This window comes from Sylvia atricapilla, chromosome 30 (genome assembly GCF_009819655.1).
Source record: "Sylvia atricapilla isolate bSylAtr1 chromosome 30, bSylAtr1.pri, whole genome shotgun sequence".
In the NCBI taxonomy this organism is placed as follows: Eukaryota; Metazoa; Chordata; class Aves; order Passeriformes; family Sylviidae; genus Sylvia; species Sylvia atricapilla.
The window spans coordinates 970,770-982,794 of record NC_089169.1 but is presented as its reverse complement, the minus strand read 5'-3'; the positions used below and the strand labels follow the sequence as shown (position 1 = coordinate 982,794).

General features: G+C 65.0%; 1 protein-coding gene across 1 annotated transcript; it reads right to left on the bottom strand.

The window, feature by feature from the left end:
• Positions 1–8,517: 8,517 nt before the first annotated feature.
• Positions 8,518–10,571, bottom strand: LOC136373081 (ephrin-A4-like). The gene is made up of 5 exons (XM_066338027.1): positions 10,288–10,571; positions 9,523–9,591; positions 9,298–9,357; positions 8,976–9,229; positions 8,518–8,888 (listed from the first exon to the last, which is right to left on the bottom strand). The coding sequence occupies exons 1-4, from the start codon at positions 10,463–10,465 to the stop codon at positions 9,141–9,143; spliced, it is 396 nt and encodes a 131-aa protein (XP_066194124.1). The 5' UTR covers positions 10,466–10,571; the 3' UTR covers positions 8,518–8,888; positions 8,976–9,140.
• Between the last annotated feature and the right edge of the window lie 1,454 nt (positions 10,572–12,025).

Genomic DNA, 12,025 nt, shown 5'->3' with positions numbered 1-12,025 from the left:
GTGACAGCTCCTGCTGCCCGTCCTCAGCCAGATCCCTTAGCAACTGCCATGCAGCACCGCCTGGCAGAGCCGAGTGCCAGGTGATGGGCACCCTGGCACACGTGTGCACACACGGGCACGCTCACACCGGCACGGGCACACACAGCTCACCGGGCACACGCAGCTGGTCCCCAGCTCCCACCCAGGCCACGCCGAGCGCATGCACAGCACCGGCACTGGCCCGGCGGCCTCTGCCCCAGCACCCTGCATCACATGGAGCTTTAGCAGCCTGAGGAGCTTGTGAATGAAACCAGGAGGCTCCCGAAACCGTGGCCGGGCTTGCTGAGCCAGCCTGAGCTGCTCCTGCCAGGAGCTATCTCGCTGGTGTGGTGAGCGAGGCCAGGGAGGTGCAGTCCCAAATGTCCCCAGGCCTTCAGTGGGCCTGGTGGCTCTCAGGCCACAGTGTAGGTGCCCCAGTGTTGAGTCTTGGGGGGGGGTCTCCTGGCTCCCCAGAGTTTTGGGAGGAGAGCCACCCCATTTCTTCTCAGGGTCCCTTTGGCCACGTGGATGCTGCCCCAGTGCATGGAAAGGGACAAAGATGATGATGGGCAGCGCCCCTGATCCCACTCAGCACTGTGGGAGACCCAGTGCTGTGATGCCCACGGCAGGGCTCTGCCCCAGCCCCCGCTCCCCAGCCATACTGGTGGCACTGGGAGCCCAAGCCCCTGCCAGAGCCCTGCTGGGAAAGGGGGAGGGGGCCAGTGGAAGGGCCCGGAGGACCAAAAAAGCCTCTATTAATTATTCATCTGAAGAAGTGAAGTGAAGAAAACACAACACGTGGAAAAGGGCTCTGGCTGCCTGGAGGTGGGAGCGGGGAGCGCTGGGGGGGCAGCAGGGGCTGGGGCACTCAGGTGCTGGGGTGCAGCAGCAGCGGCAGCGGTGGCATCCTGGGATGCTGCACACCTCTGGGAGGACCCACAGCACCGCGCTGCCACCATGGAAACGCCTTGGCTCGGCAAACCCATGGCAACACCCACCTCCACATGGAAACCCCCCGCTCATGGCAACGCACGCACCGCCGTCAGCACCCGCACAACGCCGTGCTCACCACGGGGGTCTCCCCCACCACATCCCTGTGCGGGGCCACGGAGGGATGCACCAAGGGCTCTGGTGGGGACGAAGTCACCCGGGTGACAGGACACGGCCCCGGGACACCATGGCGTGCACTCACGTGCAGGGGTCAGCACCCATCAGGAATTACTCCCGGAACGGGCACCGAGAGGGGGCTCGGCTGGGTTTTGCCACAACGGGATGTGGTGTCTGTGGTGGGACGTCTGGGGGGCGCACCCAGGTGACTCCGCTCTCGGGAGGACACGAGGCCCTGAGCTGTCCAGGAGAGCCAGAGCACGGAGCAGCGCTGGTTCCCCACTTTTCCCATGCCACTCTGTCTCCTCCACCCTGTGCTCGTCACACTGAGCATCAGCAGCTTTTGGCGTCAGAGTGGTGGGGAAAGCCTCCCACCTGCCATCCATGAGCACCGAGGGGCTGGAGAGCGTGCCCGGCTTGGGCAGGGGACCCGCTTCGCCCGCCTCGGTTAATATTTAACCGCGGCTTCCTGTGACAGAATGTCGCAACCGCAGAGCAGAGCCGGCATTCAATAAATCATCGCGCCGGGCTGGGAGCTGGGCTGGGGGAGTGGGGGGGCAGCGCCCAGCCGAGCGAGAGGGGGAGCCGATAAATAATTCATTAAATAAATAAACATGGTGAGAGTGCGGGGAGGAGGCAGGAGTGTAACCAAGAAAGGGCTCGGTGAACGCGGGCATGAAATATTCACCAGCCACACCTACCAGGCCCCAACGCGCTGAGCTCAGGGCTCCCGACCCGCCCGCGGGAGCCAGGTGCCGGCACGTGTCCAGCCAGACACGGCCAGAACATGCCAAAGGCACGCAGGGCGGATGGCCTGGGTCGGGGAGCAGGTAGCTAGCTGGCAGCGCTGGCACGGCGCTGTGGAGATGGACTGTCCTGCCTCCTGCCAGCTTCTCCTGGCAGCGTTTGGGGCAGCCCTCCACAGCCCCACGCCGGTGTTTGGGCACGGTGCTTGTCCTGCCAGGCTGGCACTCACACACACCTCGTGTGCCCACCGCCTCCCAGCCCTGCTCCTCCCTGCTCCTTCCCTTTTATATCCCGTGTCAGTCGTTAAATTTGAATGAAGCCTCACGGATGGCTGCGCTGCGCCAGCGCCTTGATGAGCACTGCGCGGGCATCGCCTCGGGGAGGGCACAGGGTCTGAGCCTTCCCCTTTCCCAGGGAGAGGGGGGAAGAGCCAGCTCTGGAGGAATCCTGGGGGACATCCCAGGGCAGGGCTTGGGCGTGCTGGCAGCGTGGACACAGCCGTGTCACCAACCACCCGGCCAACTCCTCGGTGAGCCACAGGGCCACACAGCCTCTTACCAAGGGGTCCAGACACCCCACAGCGCAGAGGGACATGGGAGCGATTTGTTAATTAGCACCTCAGCGACCCGAGTTAATTTTACGTGGAGCTGAGTTTTGTGCTCTTACGGAGGAGATTTAGTTGCCACCGCAGCACCGGCCACCAGTGAGGGAGCAGCGGTGCCAGGCGGCAGCGCCAGGCCCGTCAGAGGAAATCAGCTTCCTCGTGGAGCCGCTGGATGAAGCCGTGCGTGGTTCCCAGCCCCACTGCCCGCCCACCCCGGCGCTGGGGCTGCTCCCGCTGCCCGGCGGGAGGAAGCTGCAGGGTTCCTGCCCTGGGCGCCAGACGCCTGCTTGCCGGAACCCTGGCTCCAGCCGGCTCTGCTGTGCCAAATGTCACCCGCCCTGCGTGTGTGGGCACCCAGAGGTGCCGGGTGGGAGGTGCGAGCCACCAGCTCCTCATGGCTCCCATGGCCAGCAGCCACGGCCTCAATGGTGTTGGAGCATGCGGGTGATCCCAGGTAGAAAGGGGTCGCCACACGGTGCAGCACAGCCACGCACACTCCCGCTTTAGCCCACCCTGGGTGCTGGCCTGGAGTGCCAGGCAGTGCCGCGGGCCCGTCTGTCCCTTGTGCCACATCCCTTGTCCCAGCAGCCCACACGCCGGCGGCGGAGGTTACCTGGCAGGAAGCGCCTGAGTCAGCAGCCGGCACCGGGTGACTCAGCCGGCTCCTCTCCTCTCCCCCAGCATGGCAAACCTCCCTCCTGGCCTCAAGATCACTCCAATATCATCCGCCGGTGGCAGCTCCGCACCTTGCTGCCAGCCCCTGCTGCTGTGACATGACCACGGCGTGGATGTGCTGGAGGGTGTGAGGGCCATGTCGGGTGGGAGGTTTGGGTAGGGTGGGCACGGTGGGGGCTGGCACACGGCTCCACTGCAGCCACAGCTCCCTGGGGAAGCGACAAGGACACAGAGTTGGGTTTGTGGCTGCCAGCCCCAGCACTTGGGTCCCCACTGGCCCTGGAACATGCTCATCCTGGCCGTGCCACCTTGGTGTCCCCTGTGAAGTGTCTGGTGGTGTCTAAGTGACATTAGTCTGATGAAGGAGTGACAAGTAGCATTGATATCCTGCTCCCACCACACATAGATCATGCCACAGTCAGCACCTGGCAGCACTGGCAGAGGTGGCAGCGAACTGGGAGGTGCCAGGCTGGGGGTGCTGGGGACAGATCCACATTGTCCCCATTCTTCTGCTCTGACCCTGCAGGTGATGGTGCCAGGGGACCTGCAGTCCCTCAGGCCCAAATGAGGGCTGGGGATGGGCACAGCTTGTCTTAGAAAACACAGAAGCCATCCTAGGAACCCCCAGCTGTGGGGATGCTCCGGCTCTGCCTCGGTGATGGGGCACCAGCATTGCCCACCCGCCCTTCAGGAACAGCCCGTCCCCATCCCGTTCCAGGCAGGGGCCGTGGCCATGGGTGACCGTCCCCAGAGAGAAGGGCAAGGGGACACAGCCCTCCTGCCGTGCTGTGCCCTTGGTGCTGAGCAGAAGCACAGGGAAACAAAGGAGCCAATAAGCTGGGCTGGCAGGGGGGGGACCGGGGCTAAGCGTGCAGGCGCAGGAGATTTCAGGGCCTGAAATATTCATCAGGGCTGATGTGGCGCCTGCCGTCACGCTGGCCGTGAGCGATGGCACGGGGAGGCTTCAATAATGCATCGCTTCAAAATGGCTCGTGAGAGGGGCTGGGGGCACAGCAAAAATGGGGGTTCCCTCCACTGGCTGCAGTCAGCCCGGGCCTGTGCTGCTGCCCAGGTGACGCTGTGATGCTGGGAGCTGGATGCTGCACAGGGGATGGAGCAGGAAGCGCTGGTGGCACCACCGGGGAGAGCCAGGGGAGCACCAAGAGGTGTGGGGTGCCCTGTGCTGCTGGCACCCACCACCTGAGCGGCTGGCAGAGGACCTTGGGTGGGTACAGTGTCCCTGCAGCCTAGCAGTGTCCAGTTGCTCCGTCTGGGCTAGGTGGGGTTCCCTGCCTGGGTGTGAGCATGGCCCATGCCCCCCATGCTGGGTGTTGCTGTCGCAGCCACTTTGTGCTCCTGTGCTCAATAATTCAGAGCGTCTATCCACCTGCTGCACTGCCTCTGGCCACAGGCTGGCCACACCAGCCAGTCCTCCTGCCAGCTGCTGGGGCTGGCCCATCCTGTCCTCGGACTGGGACCGCAGGGACCCGAGGAGCTGCCTGTGGCAGAGCTCTGTGCCCAGTGGAACCAGACACTGGTCAGGCAGCACCAGGCTCTGCCTGGGCTAACAAGGTCTTTGCCAAGGAAGCTTGTTAGCAGCCTGAGGATCAAAGGAGCACCAGGCAGATCGGTGGATGTGGGGAGCAGAGCCCAAGACACTCCAGGGCTCCATCTCTGCCATCCCCACAGCAACCTCCCAGTGGATGCGTGCCCAGAGAGGCCGGACAGTGCAGGTGGTGTGACACCCTGGCACATAGCACCCAGCATCCACTCAGGCACCTTTGGGAGGTGCTGCCCTGGGGGACACCTAGCCCAGCCTCTGCCCTCACTGTCTGGCTGCCCTGGAGACAGGGACACTGTGCTGGGGTGGTGAGCTGTGTCATTTGCACCCACCCATTGAAGTTGTAATCATTCTCCGCAGGGATTCAGAAATTGTCCCAGCACAGGGACCACGCTGGCCCTCAGTCTGCAGCAGGTCCAAGCAGTGCTCGTGGCAAGGGCAGCTCCTGACCTTTCCTGTTCTGGCACAGCAGGATTATTGTCCAGCAGGATGACATCACACTGGGGGTGCCCAGCACGTGCAAGGGCACAGGCATGACAGGACAGATAGACACAGGCACGGACAAACAGCCACCCTGGCCCAGAATGGTGATGGCACAGGCAGCATCTGTGCCTACACCTCTGCGTGTGCACGCCCACCAGTGCCAGGCTGTCTCACACCCCAGTGACCTTCCGTGCTACACTGACTGCCACCCTGGGCCCTGGAGTGGACATGGACATCGGTGCCTGCTGTTCCCACCTGGCAGCTGGGACTGGCCAGCTGCTGGCCCAGCCCCCCGGGATGCAGGTGGGATGCAACAGCCCCTGCACGCCTGTGCTGCACCAGCCTGGTGCCCGCACCCTCATTGCTATGGCAGGAGCGGGCTCGGTGCGTGCAGCTCCGGTTAATTAACCGGCGCGGGCCAGCTCCCTCCAAACCCCCGCTGAGTGTTTTGCTAAATTATAACCTTGACGATGCACATCATCAGGCGGCTGCTCGGGGAACAGCCGCTCTGGCCCCCCTGCCCTGTGCTCAGCCACTGGTGTGGTGGTGTGGAGCTGCCCGGCCACGGTGGCATCACGCCGGGGTGGCATCCTGAAGGGGTGGCATCCCTCAGAGTGCCCGTGACTACCGGGTAATGAGGGAGCTGGTCCGAGGCGGGTGATGGGCTCTGTGGTTTGGCTTCAGAGTCCTGGCGAGCCTGTGGCCAGTGCCTGGTGTCCAGTCCATCGTGCCCAGTGTCTGGCATTCCCAGTGCCCTGCTCCTCAGGGCTCAGCGTGCGTGTCCCCTCAGCACACGTGTCCCCTCGGCATGTCGAGCCAGTGGCCCCGTTTCCATGGTGACACGGAGCCATTTCCCATCTCCGGGATGCTCTCGACAGCTCTCGGGTGGGCGCTGCCGCCGTTGCCCTTCGCCCATGGGGAACAGGCAGGGATTGGCCCCACTGCCCCGGGGGACCGTGTTTCTCCCTTTCAGCCCCCGGGGTGGGGCACCGTGCCCCATGTTCCCTGTGTGTCCTGGGGCTACCCCGGGACGGCTGCTGTGCCTGACCTTACCCTCACGCTGGGGTGATGAGAGGTGTTTGAGGCACACTGAAGCCCCTGTCACGGCAGGATTGGGTGGGGGGACTCTGGTGGCATAGCCAGGTGAGGGATGTGGTGGCAGGAGTGGAAACTGCTGGGTACACCACAGAGCTAAAGGGACCGTGCCCAGCAGGCTCATCCCGGTGCCACGCTGCATCCACGGTCCCCGTCCTGACAATGAGCCAGGGAATGGGGTGGGCACGGCCATGCTGTGCTCCCCCCTCATTGCCTGCTGCGGCTCCCAACCCCTGACACGACATGGTTCTTTATCCTGCTCTCCATCTCAGTGCTGCCTATTACCATTTCCCATCACTTGCTATTCCAGGTGATAAATTTTTCCTTCCCGGTTTCTGAAGGTTTAACTCCCACCCACCTGGGGCATCTGACATCCTCACCCCACACTCCTCCCCATGGCACCCCAGCGTCCCAGCTGGTGTGGGTGGCACGGGGTGGGGGGGTTTAGGGGCGGCCCCAAGGCAGGGGGATGGCGAGACAGAAGGAATGGGCTAATGGAGCCCATTCCTTGAATAGATTCAATTTCTGCCGCGGCGGCTGTGGGGTGCGGAGCCATCAATTGGATTCAGGGGACGGGGAATCTGATTTGGAGCGGCCGCGCCATCAATTAGCCGTTATTGATGGCATTGCTCATTGGAAGTCGATGGGATTTGAAGCTGGTGGCAGCTCCTGCATACCAAACAACGCCGGCTCAAGGACAGGGCCCTGCTGTGCCCAGACCCTAGCACCCACCCCAGAGGTCGCACAGGGACCCCTTGGCCTCATCTAGGAATCCCTGAGGGTCTGAGGAAGGGGCAGTGCAATAGGCAGCCCCCCGGAATCCCTGCATGGGTTCCCGCAAAGCACAGCCCACCGACATCCCTGCACAGGGGTCCAGCAGGGCACAGTTGTCCCCCCAGCATCTTTGTATGGGGGTCCTTTGGGGGATGCCCCCACCCAGCATCCCCACGTGGGGATCCCACCGGGCACAGCACCCCAGAACCGCTGCACGGGGACTCTAAAGAGCACAGCCCCTCAGCGTCCCCGCATGGCGATCCCACAGGGGCGTGGTTGTCCCCTGGAATCCCTGCATGGGGATCCCACAGGGTACAGCCCCACATCATCCCGGCATGAGAGCCCCACAAGTCATCATCACCCCTGACACCCCACACACTGGTCCTACAGGCCCCTCAGCATCCCCACAGGTGGGTACTTTGGGGGATGCCCCACCCAGCATCCACAGCGGTCCTTTGGGTACGATGTCCCCCACATGGTCTCGCCCCCTCCTGGGGGAATTGTCCCACAGGACATGCCCCCCTCTACACTAGGCAGCCTCTGAGCCCCCCGTGGGGATGGGGCTCCCCTCCCTGCAGGGCTGGGGTGCAGGGCGGGGTGCAGAATGGGGTGCAGGGTGCAGTGGGGGAAGGGCAGGCAGTGGAGTGGGGGGAGGGGAGCGGCACGGTCGATGCTTTCGCTCAGCCTCTTGCCAAGCAGCTTCTTTCTCCCAGAAGCCATAAAACCTGTCTGACGTGCCCGGCACCACTGCGGCAGGCGGCCGGCAACGCCTGCGCGGCGAGGGGCTGGGGGGCCCTGCTGCGGGCAGCCCCAGGGGGAGTTGGGCCCCTCTTGAGCCCCAGAGGAGGGCAAGCTGGGGGCTGCACTCATGGGACGGGGGACAAAGAGTGTCAGGGAACTGTCCTGGCAGTTGGCAAGCCTGGGACATGCGGCTGCACCAGAGCCATGACTCTGACAGGGAGCCAGTTGTGCCCATGGGATCGGTCCCCACAGCAGCCTGGGTGCCCACTTGGGAAGGGGGAAACCCTGCAGGTCCCCACAACCCCCCACTTCAGGGGTGCATCTTACGGGCTGCGTAGCAGATGGAGAGATGGACAAAGAGTGGCTGCTTTGTGGACACCTCAACCACACCCAAAGGTGACAAGAGGGACCAGGGTATCTGGCTGGGGGCTTTGGGTGAGTGATCCCCAAGGCCACTGCCCCCTCACCCCCTGTCCCAGTGCTCATCCCAGCGCCAGGTGTTAATTACCAGCAGCTCGTCTGTAATTAAAGCTCTCTGGTGACAGGAGCTGAGGACTCCATATCAAACTGCTGCAATTCAACCCTTGGCCATAGAGGCTGTGCAGGGAGTGAGGGGCAGGGACCCCCCTGGAGGAGCCACCCCGGCACCGGTGCAGGGATGGGGGGCACGGGCAGGGGGACGGCGGGGGGCCGCACACCCGGGCCACAGCGATCTTGCAAATACTGTATTGCTCAGTCACTACCAGGGGTTAAAACCAAACCGAGGGCACGGAGGAAGGCGTCTTCCCAGAAGACAGATCAGTTTGTCCTCACCGGAGGAGGACACGGCAGCGGCGGATGCCGCCATCGGAGCAGCTGCCCCGCTCGGGGGTTGGGGGTCCCTGGGCCCCAGGGGTGGGGGTCCGTGGGGAAAGGCACGAGATGAGGTGATGGCCGTGGGGTGGAGCAGGCGTTCGCGGAGGGGACCCCAGCAGGAGGGCAGGTGGGCGGTGGGATAGTGCCAGGGTGTGGCAATCCCAGCGCACGGTGACGCTGACTCGTGGCAATCCTGATGTGCGGCGATGCCAGTGGCAAGTGATGGCCCTGAGAGGGAGAGAACACCATCCAGGGATGCTTCAGGGCAGCAAGCACCCACTCACCCACTGCCCCAGAGCCCCCGCTGCCCCTCACCTTCCAGCCTGGAGCTCCCGGCCCCAGCTCGGTTTTGCGGAGGTCCAGCAGGCGGGTCATGGCCTGGGGCTGCCCCACGGGCTTGGGGGTGTTGGCTGTGAGGAAGAGTCTGGAGACGGCGTTGGGGCAGAAGAGCCCATCCCCCCGCCACGGGCAGCGCCGGGGTCAGATCCGGAGCAGGGCCAGGAGCAGGAGCGCCAGGCACGGGTAGCAGGGCTGTGACGGCACCGCGGTACCCCGGGCAGGCACCACATCTGCCGGGGCAGAAGCAGCGGTCAGGGCGAGCCGGTCTGCAGCCTCCCAGCCCCTCGCCCGTACTCACCCTCGGGGCCCCCACGCCCTCGGGGCTGCGAATTTGGCACCTCCGTCACCGGCTCTGGCGCTGAAAAAAAACCCCGCCGTAGTCAGGGATCGGCTCCCCTGGGTTACGTGGAGTTGCCCCCGAGGCTCCGGTACCCCCCAGCGGGGACTGGTCTGCCCCGGGAGCGGGGCAGCCCCCGAGTTTTGGGGCACAGCCCCCCCCCCCCCCCCCCCCAGCCCGACTCACTGGTGCCTCGGCAGCAGACGGTGACGCGCAGCTTCAGGCATCGCCCGGCGCTCTCGGGGCTGGGGACGGCTGGGCAGGGGGGGGTCAGCGGGGACCGTCCGGCGCGGCCCCCCCGGGACCCCCCGACGGCGGCTGCGCGCGGGCCGGGGGCGCCCCCTCCCGGCGGAACGCGGGGACGGCGCCCCCACCCCCGAGCAGCCGGAGCCCACCCTGCACCCCGAACCGGGGGCACCCCGACCCCTCGTGTCCGCCCCCCGGGGCATCCAGACACAACGTGCACCCCACCTCCCCACACGCCCCCCACCCCAAGGCATCCAGACCCCACCCATGCACCCTGATCCCCCTGTGCCCCCCTCCACAGGCATCCAGAAACCCCGTTAACCCCGACCCACTTGTGCCGCCCTCCAGGGGCATCCAGAATCCCTCCGCACCCCACACTCCCATGAATCCCCCAACCCAGGGCATCCAGACACCCTCTGCATCCCTATTCCCTAGTGACCCCACCCTTGGGACATCCAGAGCCCTCTTCACCTCAGCCCTGACATCACCCAGAACCTCCATGTTCCCCTTAACCTCAGTGACATCCTGGATGTACTCTGAGCCCCCATACGCCCTAAACGTGGTTCCATGGGGACCCTGGTGACATCCCCAACCTTGGGGAGCTTCATGCAAGACCCTGACACGTTCTGACCCCAGGGCTTGCCCCGAATGCCCCAACGTGCGGTGACCCCAGTGCAGTCCCCATGGCATCCCGAGGGGACTCACAGATGTAGTAGTAGGTCTCCCCCGGCTGGAACTCAAAGCCGAGCGAGAAGGGGGTGAAACGCTGAATCTTCTCGGAGAAGCGGACAGGCCCGAAGGGCGCCCGGGGCCGGTTGCACTCCCAGCGCTTGAAGGCGCCGGGGGTCTCGTAGCAGCCGCGATAACCCTCCCGGTCCACCATGAAGAGAGTAAAGGTCTCTGCCCGGCCGGCGGGCACCGCCCCGTCGTAGTGCGGGCAGTAGATGTCCAGGTAGTCATTGATGGCCACCTGGATGGAATAGTCGTCCCGCAGGAACCTGCCGGGCAGGACGAGCCGGGAAGCCGGGGGTCCATTGGGAGGGATGCCCCGCTGCCTCCTGCCCCAGGAGAGCAGGGAGCTGCGCTTTTCCCAAAATCACCGACCGGACGCTGCCCGCGCCACGCCAGCCAGGCATCAGCTCAGATTAGCCGCAGGCCGCTGGAGCTGAATGGGCTCGACCACCGCGGCCGGGGGTGTTTCTACAGCCACGCTGTCCAGGCACAAAGCCCCTCGCCCCAGGCACCCGCCTCACCGCTGATGGGACATGACACGCCGGTGGGGGGCCCGTGCGGCGGGACGCTCCTGCCCCGGCACCGTGCCGGTAGGGGGTGGCCGCCGGGGCAGGGGGCACGGGGAGGGCTCCGGTGGAGGAGCGGGCAGGAGATGGGGCCCAGCCCAGGTACTGGAGCAGCATCGGGGATGCCGTGAGCTCATGGCTGAGCCGACAAGTGTGGCCAGGCTAGGGTGGAGCAGCTGTGCAGGCACACACACGTGCACACGCATGTGCACACACATGAACACGCACATGCGTGTGCACACGCTTGGTCCTGAGTGCCTGGGACGGGCGATGGAAAAGAGGGGCTGGCAGGCACACCTCGGCCCCCGAGTTGGCCCCGGTGCAGCCGGTGTTCAGACATGGTGCAGGGTCCCGGCAGAGGCCAGAACATTAATCACGGGGATGGCAGCGCTGGCAAGGGGGGGCTTGAACCCCCAACACCCCACTGAGGCTGGGGGCTCCCCGAGGGCAGGATGGAGCACAGACTCCTGCTGACTCAAAGCATCCCATGGGTGACGCCAGCCGAGACGGGCCTGGGCAGGGCCAAGGGCTGGGGGGACGGGGCCCTGCCTGACCCAGCAGAGGGGCACACAGAGTCCCTCTTCCTGGGGCATGCGTCAGTGGTGAGGTCTCACCTCTCCCATCTGCAGGATGGGAGCAAGGCAGCATCTGTACCCCCAGCCCTGCCCATCACGTGCCCGTCTGCCCCAGTCCAGCGACCCCAGAGCACAGGACCTCCGTGGGGGAGGCCCCATGATCCTGACCCTGCCCCCTGCTCCCTGAGAAGCTCCGAGCTGGGAAACACCTAAAATGGAGGAGGTTGGGAAGAGGGGATGGAGGCAGAACCTGGCTCGCTGGTGATGGCAAAGCTCACAGGCAGCACCAATGGCAGGGTGTGGGCTGGAGTTGTCCCCACCAGGAGGGACACCCACCATGGAAACCCAGAGCCCCAAGAGTGCCACCCATGAGCTTGATGCCACAGGAAGATGCCCAGAGTACAGTGCTACCAAGGGCATTCAGGCTCAGCACAGGTGGGTACCACCGGGAAATCGGCAGCACCAGAACTGCCCACCAGGTCGGTGCCATCAGGGGCTTGGTGCCACCACGAGTGCCCACTGGCATGGGGGCAACCAGGGCTGCCCACTGGTGTGAGAACACCCAGAGCT

Excerpts from the sequence above, each read along its gene's own strand:
- LOC136373081 (XM_066338027.1), bottom strand. The coding sequence starts at position 10,465 with ATGGTGGACCGGGAGGGTTATCGCGGCTGCTACGAGACCCCCGGCGCC. Across the intron at positions 9,592-10,287 it reads GGAGACCTACTACTACATCT|CCGTCCCCAGCCCCGAGAGC; the intron begins GTGAGTCCCCTC and ends CCCCCTGCCCAG. Across the intron at positions 9,358-9,522 it reads CGTCTGCTGCCGAGGCACCA|CGCCAGAGCCGGTGACGGAG; the intron begins GTGAGTCGGGCT and ends GTTTTTTTTCAG.